Raw genomic sequence first — 15364 nt, forward strand, 5'->3', positions numbered from 1 at the left:
TAGGCGAAACCTCCTCGCCTGAGTGAGATGGACTCTCGCTCAAAACAGGAACTCGTCACCTGAGCGACAACTCGTGCAAGTTCTAGGGAGCAACTTCTGGTACTCTCGCTTAGGCGAAACTGGCTCGCCTAAGCGAAAATACCAGGATTCTCCGCTGTTCATGCGTGCAAAACACAAAAACAGTACCAAATCACAGTTTAACCACTACCAAGCAACCATAACAGCGAGCATACCTCATGAATATGATTTAAACCCATAAAACATGCGAAAAATAATAAAAAAGCTGTAAACCCTAGCTTCCCTTACTTGGAAAATGTTAGTAGAATACCCCGACACCCAAGCAAGTGAGTACGACAGCTCCCGGAACAAATTTGCGAGCTGGAAACACTATTACAGATTGAACACGAGGTTACTACGGGAAACCCTAACATAACCCCGAAAAACCAAACCAGAGAGGTAGAGCATGATTTGACCAATAACTTACATCAGAGATGAGGTTGAGCTAACATGAATATGAATGAGCTCCAAACCTTAGCAAAGCACTGTTTGAGGGAAAAAAGAGAGAAATAAGGTGACTGTCTTTGATAAAGATAGTAAAATGAAAGCCAAAAGGCTGGAAATGAGTCTTTGGAGATACCCTATAAACTGGCTCTTAGGTCCAACATATAGGAATAGACTCTAAAACATTAGGACTAAAAATAAGTGAATCTTAAAAAAAACTCAACAAAATAAAAAGCACACAAACACATAGATATGGTAAGAAAAACCGGTCCTATATATAAATTTATCTTTAATAAAATAGTATATTAATAGCATTTCTTTTAAGTTATATGTGAATATTATATCTTTTAAAATAAAGAACTTTCAAAAGCAATTTTTAATATTTGTTTTCCGGTTCGTTCCTTTTCGCAACAGCTAAAGAAAACGCAGGCACTTCAATGATTTTCTTGCAGTTCCGTTTTAGTTTCTGATTTTTTTCCTCACCGGTCAGGTCCGACGCTGGACACGACGGCTCCAACGACACCGCAATGGTAATTTCTAGGTTTCGCATTCTTATTTCTTTCATTTACCTTCGCTTTACACTTCATTTCTTTGATCTTCTTGTTCCTAAAGTCACTGATTCCGGCGTCCTTTCAGTGTATTTGTGGCAAGCAAATCTCAACTGTTGTGGTCTCTCAAGGCACTTTTCTCAATAGAAGAATGAGGTGCGTTGCGTTATTCTTCGCATTTTAACCTTTTAAAGGCTTATGTGACCGAATTTGAGGAATGTGTCCTTGTTGCAGGTATTGCAATTTTCTACCTTGGAAAATGTGTTACCGGCTAAAACATAAGTTCGCAGAGAAGAAGTTTGTGCGAGGTGTCGGAAGCGGTTCCAAGTTGCGGAAAAAAGTAGGAATAATCCGATATGTAGTGTTTCATTAAAGGTTGATGTGATTTTAATATTAGGCTGAGGGAGGAAATTCGCACATTATAAAAAATAAAGTAAATAACTTCGAGGTCTAAAATCATAGTTTCTAAGGGGTAGGAATTAAACCTATATCGACTGAAGATTGAAGGACCTATAATACGTTTTATCCTGTGAAATGTTGTTTATGCAAGTTAAAGTTGATGGTATCTGATTGATTGGCATTGAGGAGCCTCAAGAAATATTGATTTTTACGCTGATTTTATAGTTTACCACTCTGAATGTCTGACTAGATATGCTAATAATTTGTTTATAAATGTCCATAGCTGCCATATGAATGTACCATTGATTTAAATTAATTATACTTACAGGTAGTTGCTGTTATGGATTACAACCTTTCAGACCTAATTGGTAATGGAAGTGGTGAAATGAAATCTGAAATGAGTCCCAAAGATGCATTAGATGATGTGGACATCTCCTTGATATGTAAGAGGTTTCCATCAATTACTTTGGGTAGCGCTCCTCGAGTGGATTTGTATGATGGGACTACATCATGTTCTGAAACAATGAACTCTTTTGCAACAGAAAATTTTGAAAATTGTTTTTCTAATTCTTCAGAGGCAAGATGGGTTCAAAGTGGTCTTTCTGAAGAATGGCCTTCTCTGTATGTCAAGCATTCTACTGTATCATCTTCCACATCAGGAAAAGATGATTCTTTTCCTTCTTCTTTGCTGCCTGATTTAATGTCTTCAATACAAGAGAGAAATTCAGATCAAATCACCAGGGAAGATTGTCAAATGAAAGTGGAAATGGAGTCACTGCCAAATCCTAAACTGAGTGAGTTATTTCTTGACAAGTCTATAAATTGTATACCTGGATTGAGTAAGAGGCACTACCAGAAGCTGGAGGACTGTGGGTTTCACACGGTGGGTTCCTGAAAAGCTGTGGATTTTGCAAAGTTCTTTGATTTTCTGTTTTGAAAGGATGGCTTGAATTCACATTAATGCCTCTCTTTATGTGTAGTTACGGAAATTGCTGCTCCATTTTCCACGTTCATATGCTAATATGCGGAACGGACATGCTAAAATTGATGATGGGCAATATTTGATTTTTGTTGGAAAAGTCTTATCTTCAAGGTGACTCTATTTCATATGACAATTTGTATCCTTTTCTCTTGGCATAGGGTTTTCTTGGTGCTTGATTTGTCAATTAAATATTTTTGTGGCTGATGTATGCTTGCACTTTGTCATTATCCAATTGTTGATGGCTTTACAGATGCTTATAATGTGTTTGGTTGAGAGGTGGAAAATAGAGGATGACTTTGAGATGATTTTTGACTTGATGTAAAGTACTTTTTCTTCCCTGTGTCCATCTTCTCACATTCCACCTGCTTAAACAATGATTGTAGTTTGCATATTGTCATAGGACTAAAACCGTTATTTTCGTTTGTTTTGCTAGAGTGGAACCTTTCAGGAGCTTAACCCAACACCTTAGTTAGTAGTTCATGACATGGTATTGGGTCAACCTCCTTGACCAAGTGATCAAAATTTTAATCCTTGCTCTCCTTCTAAGTAACAAAAAAAAAGAATTTCAGTATGTTGTCAAAAAAATGGTTAGCATATTGTCTATTCTTCAAGCCCAAATGGCATTTGTGTGAGGGGGAGTGTAAAAGATGGCAAAACCTGCTAATGGGCCTTCACCTAGCAGCTTAGGCTTTTGGGGGTAGTAAGCCATTGAGGCTCATGACATCACTGAGTCTTGCATCTGTTCACGTGCTTGTTATTGTGTGTAAATTACATTTAGAAACTGGTGGTGATTTATAATGTTTTAAGTTGATAAATTTTAGTCTTTCCTTTGCAGGGGTGTCAAAGCTAATTATTCATTGTCATTTCTTGAGGTGGTTGTGGGCTGCGAAATTGCTGAAAGTGAATGTGGTTTTGAGCATGTGACCACTGATGGTATTGATGTGCAAGAGAGGACAATTTATTTGCATCTGAAGAAATTTTTTCGTGGTTCACGTTTTACCTTCAAAGCTTTTCTTCAAAGGCTTGCAGAAAAGTATCAAGAGGGAGACATAGTATGCGTTAGTGGCAAGGTGAGTTTGGTTCTCCCCCTCGTGCACAACTAGTTTCCTTATTGTATTGCAAGTTTTCATTGTGTGGAGGGATTGTAGTTTCCTCTACTTCTTACAGATATCATAAATATGGGTGTTGAAGAAGGTGATAATGTATGGACTATGAGAAATAATCTATATTCCGTTCTTTGTATGGGAGTGTGTTTGAATCATGTTTGGTTGCCTACGACCTCCAAATAATAAAATTTGCTTAGGTAGAAGCTTTGAATCTTTTATTATGTGAGGTGTGTTTGGAAGAACTTATTTACCACCATATATTTGGATATATTTTGTGGCGTAAATACTTGTGTAATTGTTAGGGAGAACTTATGAAAATAACTTATCATGTGTCATAATACGTTATTTTAGTTTATTTTAATAAGCTCTGCTGTTAACTTATGAAAAACAATTTACAACTTATGAGAATAGTTGTATATAAGTGTTTACATGATTAGTAATTATTAAAAAACTTCTTAATGAAGTTATTTACCCGTACAAAACCTCAATATTAGATTTTATTTTAAAACAAATTGTCATTATTTATTTACCCTCAACACCGTCCCCATTGGTGCCTGTTAAAGTATTTGTCTTGATAATGTTTAGGTGAAGGACCAAAACAAACTTATCCCAAAATTGAGGAATAGAAACATATTTCAGTTTTTTTTGTTAATTGAAAATTTATTACTATGACTCTGATACCATGTCAAGAGGTGGTCTCTAGATTAGTAATTATTCAAAAACTTCTTAATGAAGTTATTTACCCATACAAAACCTCAATATTAGATTTTATTTTAAAACAAATTGTCATTATTTATTTACCCTCAACACCCTCCCCATTGGTGCCTATTAAAGTATTTGTCTTGATAAAGTTTAGGTGAAGGACCAAAACAAACTTATCCCAAAATTGAGGAATAGAAACATATTTCGTTTTTTTTTTTGTTTAATTGAAAATTTATTACTATGGCTCTGATATCATGTCAAGAGGTGGTCTCTAGTTAATCGTTATTTACAAGGGTGTGGAACCATATACAAATTATACAGCACACTAACAACAATGTAATGAATACGAACACCACCACCACTAGAATAGTATAGATAAAGGATGCTAAAGATTAATACCGTATCATGTATCATCAAGTTCAATATCCACGCTCTAACAATTGTTCTGATACCATCGTACGAAATTAAGCCTACTCAACCTCACAAATCCAACTTTAAACTATGGCTCTGATACCATGTTAAGAGGTGGTCTCTAGTTAATCGTTATTTATGAGGGTGTGAAACCATATACAAATTATACAGCATGCATCGTAAAGAACCTCAATAAAAATAATAATAATAATAATTATTATTACTATTACTATTATTATTATTATTATTATTATTATTATTATTAATGTTGGGTCCTTGTAAGGAACCATAGGCTTTGAAAAATGGGGATGGGGCAAAATGATCTTGAGGTAGGGAATAGTGATCCTGATAGGGTTAAGGGAACAAGTGGAATGTTGATGTGGGAGCTTGGAGGAATCCTTGGGAGCTTGGAGGAATCCTTGGCCCTGCTCTCCATGGTGACATGCCTAGGTCATGCTCAAATACCTTGGTCAATTTAGTAAGGGTGTAAGTAACGATGACAGAAGAGATCATTTTTAGAGATAAGTTAATGGGATATTAAATGGGCATGGTGCATTATAATTTGTGATGAAACACAACGCATCAAGATTCAAGTGCTATTTATACTAGGAATTAGATTGAGCACTAGACTCAGAGCCATGATCAAATAAAGAATAAATAACTTATTGAAGATAAAATGAAGTTCTCTAGAATAAGGTATGGTTCTAATAAGATAAGATTCCTAAAAATATTTATTGCTAAGTATAGTAATAATAGTATATGCATGATTCTCATACTCCAAGATGTTCAATATGTCTCTGTGTGTAATATATATTCTAACCTGTCTTATTTTTTTAACTTTGTAGTATATTTAATTTAATATGATTGAGTACTCTTTGCTTTTGTCCAACTTATTCACATACTTGCACGAAGATAAAACCTTATTCTTTCACATGTACAATATATATGAACATTCTGTTTTAATTTTGTTTGGGAATTTTTTAAGAGTGCACATTATTATTGCTTTTTAAAATAGGTCAGGACTATGCGTGCTAAAGATCACTATGAGATGAGAGAATATAATATTGATGTGCTTGAAGACGTAAAAGATTTGTCCTTTTTCGCTAAAGAGAGGCCATATCCTATCTATCCTTCAAAAGGGGGTTTGAACCCAAATTTTCTTAGGGACACTATTGCAAGGTTTGTGGCTTTCAAATTCTTTTATTCAGAATCTTATTTGTAATTTCTTTTTATAAAAAAGTGTTTCTTGTTTAGGAATGATAATTACTCATGATATGGATGTCGGAGTGGGTCAATTTTTTTTTTTTTTTTTTTTTTTTTTTTTTTTTTTTATAAAATCAAGTTAGGTTGACATTCCATTGTTCAACAATCATTTCCCATTACATGAAACAATTTATTGAAAAGAAAAAATAAACTAAAATATGGGGTCAAACCAAACTCATGTTAAGAAAATACAAAACAAACTCCCTTAAAACTTAGGCAAAATAAAAAAGGGAGTTGAAATCTATTATGAAAAAATTCTAGCCTAATCCCCAAATTTGCAAGCTTATCAACACAGATTTCGTCCATGAAAAATGTTGGTTACTCTGAACTCTAGCACCACAACTCTTCATGAATGTCTGCCATGTCCCTCGAAATGACCATAGAACAATTTCAGGAGATTAAAATACTTGGCAAACCAAAGTAGAATTACATCCAACCACACCCGAATATAACTATTGGCCCAAGATGTCTCAACAGCCAAAATAACCCTCATAATCTCAAAATATAAAGCATTTTGAGTACCCAAAATTTCAATATATTCCCTTGAATACATCTAAAAATTACGCAAGCAGCATGACCTGGATAACCTTAGCAGCTTCATTTGTATTAATTTGATCCATTGGACAACATGCATATTCAAGTAGCTTGAAGAGTCTTAGTTGCTTTCCGCCTAGTTTGAATATCAAAGAATATCAATATAGAAAAATTAATCATATTGTTCCTCATAGCCTTTTTAGAAGAGTTACCAAATAGCCTAAGATATCCCTTTATAGGTATTAAATATAGTGAAACTAGGTTTGGGATTAATTTTCCTTGTGTAGAAAATACATATAGGGATTGTAATTATAATAAAGAAAATATAAACTACGCCCAAAATACATATAAAGAATAATAACAATAGAAACAGAAAATAAGGTATTAATGATATCTTAACACTCCCCATCAAGTTGGTGCATACAAATATCTGCTAACTGATCATTTGTATTAAAAAACTCAGTCTTGATATCTCCAAACATAACCTTTTCTCGAATGAAATGACAGTCAATCTCAATGTGTTTAGTCCTCTCATGAAAGACAGGATTAGAACTAATATGAAGAGCAGCTTGATTGTCACATATAAGTATCATTTGATTAACGTCTGCAAATTGTAACTCTTTGAGCAATTGCTTAAGCTAAACAAGTTCACAAGTGGCTGAAGCCATGGCTAAATATTCTGCTTCTGCACTAGACCTTGCACAACACTTTGTTTCTTGTTTTTCCAAGAGATCAAGTTACCTTTAATGGAGACACTATCTGGATGTTTCATCAGAAGGAGATTCTGCTCAACCAGCATCTAAATAACACACAACTCTTGTATGGTTATTAGAACCATATAACAATCTTTTTCCAGGAGATCCTTTAATCTACTTTTGTATATGGATGACTGCATTCCAATGATCTTCGAACGGAGAATTAAGAAATTGGCTTACCACACTAACTGCAAAGAAAATGTCAGGACGAGTAACTGTAAGATAATTTAACCCTACAAAACCGTCTTGTAAGGTGAGGTTTGAACCCCACTTATATACTATGAAATTGCCTTATCTCTAGTCGATGTGGGACTTCCAACACACGCCCTCACGCTGAGGTATGTACATCTCAGGCGTGGGACTAAAATTAATGAGTGGTCCCTTAGCGGTCCGAGATAGCGGGTGGAACAAATTGTCTCCAAGAAATCTCACTAGGATAGACTTTTTTTAAACAATGATTCTGATACCATATTAAATATAGTGAAACTAGGTTTGGGATTAATCTCCCTTGTGTAGAAAATACACATAGGGGTTGTATTTATAATAAAGAAAATATGGGCTAAGCCCAAAATACATATGAAGAATAATAACAATAAAAATAGAACATAAGATATTAGTGATATCTTAACAATAGGTTTTTATAGCCAACTCCAAATCTATACTTTTATGAAATCTAAAGTAATTTCTCATCCTCCACAACTTCCTTATAGAATAGGTAACAACAACCAAACATACATCTTTCACTAAAGTACTACCATCAACTTCCTTAAGATTAATATGAAAGAAAGAAGATATTTATTTCAATTAATTTATTTGAAACAATCCATTATATAGATAACTCTAATTCTATATTAATAATTACATAGAAATCCCTAAAATCTTCTAACAACTTCTAACCACTTTTAGTAGTACCCTTAATATCTTACTAGCAACAATGCCATGGTGAATAGATATACTTAAGAAAGACACACAAGAATATTGGAATGAATTTGAGAGAGTGTCGTCCCCTCTCTTAGGATTACATATTTATAACTTGGGGACATGCCTCATCAATGACGTGTCCCGTGTCCGACACGTATCAGATATTGACACGCATATTGACACGCTTATGATACTCATGACATGTATCAATAAAGTGTCCAATTTGAAAGACATTTTTTTTTGTCTTTGACATGATTTTGACATGACTCCAACTAATGTTAATAACCACAAATACAATGATTTTCTAAAAAACCCATAAACTGTTGAATTTATCACATAAGTTTCTATTATGATTATAAAAATAAGTAAAAAATCTTATATGATCACTATTTTCACTTTTATGGATATTAGATAGATATATTAGATTCATTTTTGTTTTAGTTGACAATGTGTTAGTTGAAAGTTTGAAACTAATATGTATATACACGTAGTGTCATGTGTCCTATGTTTTTTCAATTTAACCGTTTCTGTGTCCGTGTCATATCCATGTCCATATCCAGGCTTCATAGCTTGGAATACACCACATACAATGTATTAGAGGGAAAATAAGGGAATTCGAAGAGATCCACCTAGGAACTAGTTTTAGGACAAAGCACATAGCACCTTACAATAAATCCTCACTACCCCTCAAGTTGGATCATACAAATTGTATGTACCAAGCCTGGAACAAATAAATTCAATCCGAGGGCCTTAGTATTTTAACTTAGATCCAAATTTGTCACTACCTCAATAGATTGAAAATCATTGTCCAACATTTGCATACAATCTGATTCTGGTTCAACAGTAGAAGTTTCCCCTACTGTATTCAATACAATTGTTTCATCATCTTTTGTGTTAGAGTCTCCTCTTACAGCTTTCCTTAATACTCATCCCATGCAAACCAGGTCGAAATTTGGTATTTTTTAGAACAGAGTTCATCCATCATTGTTGTTATCTCATTCTGAACCTACTAGTGTTAAACAAGCTCATAAAGGTAAAAATTGGATGACTACAATGCAATAAGAATGAGGTTTTAATGAATCAAAAGACTTGGGATCCGGTATCTTTGCGCTTTAATAGAAAAATTGTTGGTTGCAAATGGGTTTTTAGAGTCAATGAAAATGTAGATGGCTCAATTGAATGTGACATCTATTGAAATAAAATAACGGTAAGAGAAGGAGAGAAGCATTTATATCTTTTTTGTGATCTGGTGAATCCTAAAAAGACAAATTTGTGTGACCTAGGAGATAATTTATCAAGAACAGGACTAAAATTTTGAACAAAACATGTAGACTTAAAAACTTTTGGAGGTAAGGGATGAAGATGTTCATAAGTAAACAAAATAGAACGAGGGATTTTGTTATTTAAAACTCAAGATGACATGGGATTAATAAGATAACATGCAATGAGAACACATCACCCCAAAAGTATCAAGGAACCCTACCATGAATTAAAATTGTGCGAATGGTTTCAACAAGATGTCTATTCTTGCGCTCAACCACCCCATTTTGTTGAGGTGTATAAGCACATGAGGTTTGACTTGAAACTGAGACTTTAAAATATATGAGTAGTGGACAACAATACCACTCTCCTTCTCTTCTATTTATAATGAAGCAAGTACATATGAAAAGACTGCTCTAAGATACTAGGCATGATTAGATGCAGCAGTAGATATGACAGTAGATAGTTTCCCACACTCAACACCCTATACATAGGGTTAATGATACAATAGGTAATAATTCTAACACTCCCCCTCAAGCTGGAGCATACAAATTGTATGAACCAAGCTTGGAACAAATGAACTCAATCTGAGGTCCCCTTAATGACTTGGTCAACACATCTGCAAGTTGGTCATTTGACCCAACGAACTCAGTACAAATATCCTTGGTCATCAATTTTTCTCGAACAAAGTGGCAGTCAATTTCTATGTATTTAGTTCTCTCGAAGAAATTGCTTTACCCATATGAGTTCACACGTGAGAGACGCTATTGCCCAATATTCAGCTTCAGCGGTGGATCGAGTCACTACATTTTGCTTCTTACTTTTCCAAGAGATAACATTTCCTCCAAGGAGGACACAATATCCCGTAGTAGAGCGTCTGTCAATAAGAGAGCTTGCCTAATCAGCATCACAGTATCCAGAGATTTGAACATTTCCTTTATCTTCATATAGCAAACCTTGTCCTGGAGCCTTCTTGAGGTACCTTAAAATACGGATGATGGCATTCCAATGTCCAATACATGGAGTCTGCATAAACTGGCTAACAATTCCAACTGCGAAAGATAGATCAGGCCTCGTAATAGTGAGATAAATTAACTTTCCAACGAGCTTCCTATATCTCTCTGGATCGGTGAATAATTCGCCTTCTTCTGTTGTTAACTTCTGATTTGGGTCCATAGGACTCTCTACTGGTCTGCAGTGAATCATACCTGTTTCTTGTAATATATCAAGAACATATTTCCTTTGAGAGATTACAACTCCATCTTTTGACTGAGCTATTTCAATGCCCAAGAAGTATTTGAGGCTTCTGAGATCCTTGGTTTGAAAATGTTTACACAAGTGCTCCTTCAGTTGAGATATTCCAGTAGTATCATTTCCTGTAATAACAATATCATCAACATATACTATTAGGTAGACACATTTCCCAGGAGAGGTATGTTTGTAAAAGACTGAATGATCTGCCTCACTGTGTCGTAACCTAAATTTCTGAACAATGGAGCTGAATTTTCCAAACCAAGCTCATGGTGATTGTTTGAGGCCATATAAAGATCGATGCAATTTGCATACCATACCAGACTCTCCCTGAGCAACAAACCCAGGAGGTTGCTCCATGTAAACTTCCTCCTCAAGATCACCATGAAGGAAGGCATTTTTGATATCCAATTGATGAAGCGGCCAGTGATGAATTGCTGCCATTGCAAAGAAGAGGCGAATAGTAGTCATCTTGGCCACGGGAGAGAAGGTGTCACAATAGTCAAAGCCATAAACATGAGTGTATCCTTTTGCAACCAATCGGGCTTTGAGTCGATCAACCTGACCATCGGGGCCAACTTTAATTGCATACACCCATCTACAACCAACAGCCTTCTTGCCCGAAGGGAGGGGCACGAGCTCCCAAGTATGATTGCTTTCAAGAGCCTGCATCTCTGCAATCATGGCTTGTCGCCATCCAGGATGATCAAGTGCTTCAGTCACATTTTTGGGAATAACAACAGAAGACACTGAGGATAAAAGTGAACAATAGGAAGGAGATAAACGGTGATAGCTAAGAAAATTATAAATGGGATGTGGATTTCGAGAGGAACGAGTACCTTTTCTGAGAGCAATGGGCCAACCTGAATCACCTTTACCAGGAGTCGTGGGATCAAGAGACGAGGGAGAAGAATCTGAAGTAGGGGATTCACCATGTTCTTGAACAACTGGACTAGTCGTCGGCGTCCTGTGTTGGAGAGAATCAATAGGTGGAGATGATGGCTCAGGAGGACTTTGGTCGAGACTTGGAGTGACAGGAACATTGGAAATATTGTACTCAACCACGAGAATAGGAAGGACCTGCTGTATGACATGGACATCTTGAATAGATGGAGAGAAGTAAGGGGTCTGTTCAAAAAAAGTAACATTGGCAGACATGTAATATTTTTTGGTTTCAGGAGAGTAACATCGATACCCTTTTTGAAGTCGTGAGTAGCCCAAGAAAACACATTTGTGAGAGCGAGCAGAAAGCTTGTCTAACCTGGGAGACATGTCATGAACAAAACATACACAACCAAAAACTCTAGGAGAAGTGTGAAAGAGAAGATTTTCTGGAAGCAGAATGGAGAAAGGGACCTTATGATTGAGAGAGGAAGATGGCATCCGATTAATAAGAAAACCTGCAGTTAAGATTGCATCTCCCCAGTGATGGATAGGAACGTTGGCACTAAGCAAAAGGGTACGAGCAGTTTCAACTAAGTGTCTATTTTTTCTTTCTGCTATACCATTTTGTTGCGGCGTATAAGGACAAATAGACTGGTGCAGGATACCATGGGAACTCAAAACATTAGAAAGAGCAGACGAAAAGTACTCTTTGGCATTGTCACTTAAGATTTTAATTACTTGACCAAATTGATTCTTGATTTCATTCAAAAAAGATGTGAAGAGGGATAATAATTCAGAACGATCTTTCATAAGATAAACCCAAGTATATCTCGAATATTCATCAATGAAAGTAACAAAATACCTAAAGCCAAAAGATGAGACACGACTAGGTCCCCATATATCGAAATGGATGACAGAAAAACTAGAAGTACACTTTGATTGAGACCTTTTAGGAAAGGTAGATTTAACATGTTTTCCTAGTTGACATGACTCACATTCTAAAGTCTGGAGACTACTAAGTTCAGGAAACATTTTCTTTAACTTGGACAGGTGAGGGTGACCAAGCCGATCATGTAACATTTTAGGATTGGGAGCTGCAACACATGACACACGTGGACGAGATCCAAAATGGTATAATCCGCCCGCTTCATATCCTTCTCCAATCTGTCTCCCCGAGCCACGCTCCTGTATAACAAAAGATTTGTTATCGAAGGTTACAGAGCAATTCAATGTTTTGGTTAACTGACTTAAGGAAATTAAATTGAAAGGACAATTAGGGACAAAAAGGACAGATTTTAGATTTAAGGACGGAGATAAGATGGCTTGACCGACTCCCTTTGAGGATTTTTTAGAATCATTCGCAAGGGTTATAAAATGAGATTTTTCTTGGAATGAAATGGTGGAGAACAAGGAGGTATTACCAGAAATGTGGTCAGAAGCACCAGAGTCAATTACCCATGAATTGTGACCTTCCATGGATTGAGAGATGCAAACAGTTGATGTACTTGGAGCTTGAGATGACTGTGCCAAGCTGTTGGATTTGAGGCGTAGGTACTCTTGATACTCGTCCTCAGTGAACTTGGAGTCAGTAGTCTCTGCTTGGGAGACATTGGCTGTTTTGGCAGGAAATCCATGTAAAGTGTAGCAGTTTTCTTGGGTATGACCCATCCTTTTACAATACGTACACTGAGGACGCCCACGACCTCCACGTCCACCTCCTCTAGTTCCACGACCTCCTCTTCCTCGGATGGTGACCATGACAGATGGTTCCATTACAGCAAGAGTTTCTGGAGTTTGAAGATCTGGAACACGTATCATGCGGGAGATCAAAGTTTCCATGGAAGGAACCTCATGAGAGGTCAAAAGCTGATCTCGGATATGATTAAAGTCTGGGTGTATAGCGCGGAGGATCATTACCATATAGTACTTGTCAAGCTTTTTCTTCATTTCATCTAGAGAGTCGACTTCTAAAACATTCGAAGTTCTTCCACAGCAGCTTGAGTTCATGAATGAAATCATATCATGGTTAGTCATTTTCATAGATGCCAACTTGTTCGCCAAATCATAGAGGCGCTGAATATCATTTGCTTAGATATTTTGAGTTCGCTTCCAAAACGAGTGGCAAGTTTTGAAGGCCCGTAGGGACATCAAAAGTCGTGGTTCCACCGACTGCCACAATAGAGCACATAGTTGGAAATCTGCTTGTTTCCACTGTTCAGCCTTTTTAGAAGGTACGTGGCTGCCATCTTTCTCAAGGTGGTTGTGATGTCCTTGACCGAGAAACCACATCTCGACGGCAGCGGACCAAGATAAGTAATTTTGGCCATTTAGTTTCTCGGAAGTAATGCAGGGGCTTTCGGAGAATGAAATAGCACTCCCAGTACCTCCAGTGGCCATGATATGATCAAGAGAATCAACAAAAATAGAGAGGATCTCGGAAAACAGTGAAACAGTGACGATTTCCACAAGGGGTGCTACTGGACTTCATCGGAACAGAGGTTTGAGGGTCAAAACGGGTAGAGGAGGCTCCGGCTCCGGCGACGGAGGTGGCGCGACGATGAACCGGCGACTGGGCGGCGGCGCGTGAGCGGCACGCGCCTGACTGGAGCGAACAGAGATGACGCGCGTGGAGGCGCGTGGCGACGGTGCTGCCTGCGACAGCAGCGGGGTTGGCTGTCGCACGGAGAGGCAGTCCAGATCCGATGGTTTCCGGACGGAACTGCGTCGGTGGACGGCGGCAGACGGCGGCGGATAGTGGCGGAGGACTGCAGACAGTGGCGGACAGTGTTGAAATGTTGTTTGACAGTGTTGGGTAGTTCAGAAACGAGGTTAAACGAACTTGGACAGCCGTGGACAGCAGCGGTGACTAACGGCGATCAACCGGGGGCAGTGGTGACAGACCAGATGAGACAGAAACCAGAGCGGGATCGACTCGCTCTGATACCAACTTGAAACTGAGACTTTAAAATATATGAGTAGTGGACAAGAATACCACTCTCCTTCTCTTCTATTTATAATGAAGCAAGTACATATGAAAAGACTGCTCTAAGATACTAGGCATGATTAGATGCAGCAGTAGATATGGCAGTAGATAGTTTCCCACACTCAACACCCTATACATAAGGTTAATGATACAATAGGTAATAATTCTAACAGTTTGATGAAGAATGCCATGAGAAGCAATAAAATGTGAAAAATATTCGTGCGTGGCGATTATCATTGGGCAAAGTTCGAATTGAAATTCCATATTGATTTTTAACTTCATTATAAAATGTTTGAAATATAGAAAACAACTCAAAATGATTTTTTATTAAAAATAACCTAGTACATATTGAAGAAGCCAAGGTCGATGGGTAGCACCTGAGTCAAGAAGCCAAGGTCGATGGGAAGTAGATTGATTTAGGCCAACAAAAGATGTTCCTATGTGTGCAACAAAAGCAATGGAACTAGGTTTCTGATGATCCTCAGACCATTTGAAAAATTCATTGAAAATAGCATAGGGTCTTGCGATATCAGATGGAGTAGGATCCACATTAGATGGTTGTGAGGGTGGATCAACTTGACTACTACAACAGATTGAGGAGAATGACCATGTAAGGCATATCACCTTTAATCTTATTACCTTGAGCTTGTGAAATGGGTCACACTTGTGACGCACTTTTTCTTGGCTTGCGAGAGCAACTATGCTCACGAAGTTGAGATACTAGAGCAGATGAATCATCTTTAGCGGAAGCAAGTAGAAGCAAAAGTGAGAACAATAGAGGATCCCAAAATCTGATCACGAACATAAGAGTAGTCATCAGAAAGTCCATGTAAAGCCATTAGCATGAAGAACTTTGACTGTTG

The 15364-nt window shown here is 37.2% G+C and overlaps 1 protein-coding gene across 4 annotated transcripts in view; it reads left to right on the plus strand.

Annotated features, from left to right (window-relative positions):
- The first annotated feature begins 880 nt into the window (after positions 1-880).
- LOC114173409 (ATP-dependent DNA helicase homolog RECG, chloroplastic) overlaps positions 881-15364 on the plus strand; it is a 55651-nt gene continuing 41167 nt past the window's right edge. For 2 of the 4 annotated variants that reach the window (XM_028057781.1, XM_028057783.1), the window contains exons 1-7: positions 881-1031; positions 1138-1205; positions 1284-1389; positions 1777-2331; positions 2429-2541; positions 3266-3500; positions 5665-5828. In XM_028057781.1, the coding sequence (XP_027913582.1) occupies positions 1029-1031; positions 1138-1205; positions 1284-1389; positions 1777-2331; positions 2429-2541; positions 3266-3500; positions 5665-5828 (1244 nt within the window). In that variant the 5' untranslated portion in view covers positions 881-1028. Of the gene's footprint in view, positions 1032-1137; positions 1206-1283; positions 1390-1776; positions 2332-2428; positions 2542-2680; positions 2749-3265; positions 3501-5664; positions 5829-15364 lie in introns of those variants that run through there. The other 2 variants (XM_028057784.1, XM_028057785.1) reach the window with 2 other exon arrangements.

The sequence above is a fragment of the Vigna unguiculata genome, chromosome 2 (genome assembly GCF_004118075.2).
Source record: "Vigna unguiculata cultivar IT97K-499-35 chromosome 2, ASM411807v1, whole genome shotgun sequence".
NCBI classification, from domain to species: domain Eukaryota; kingdom Viridiplantae; phylum Streptophyta; class Magnoliopsida; order Fabales; family Fabaceae; genus Vigna; species Vigna unguiculata.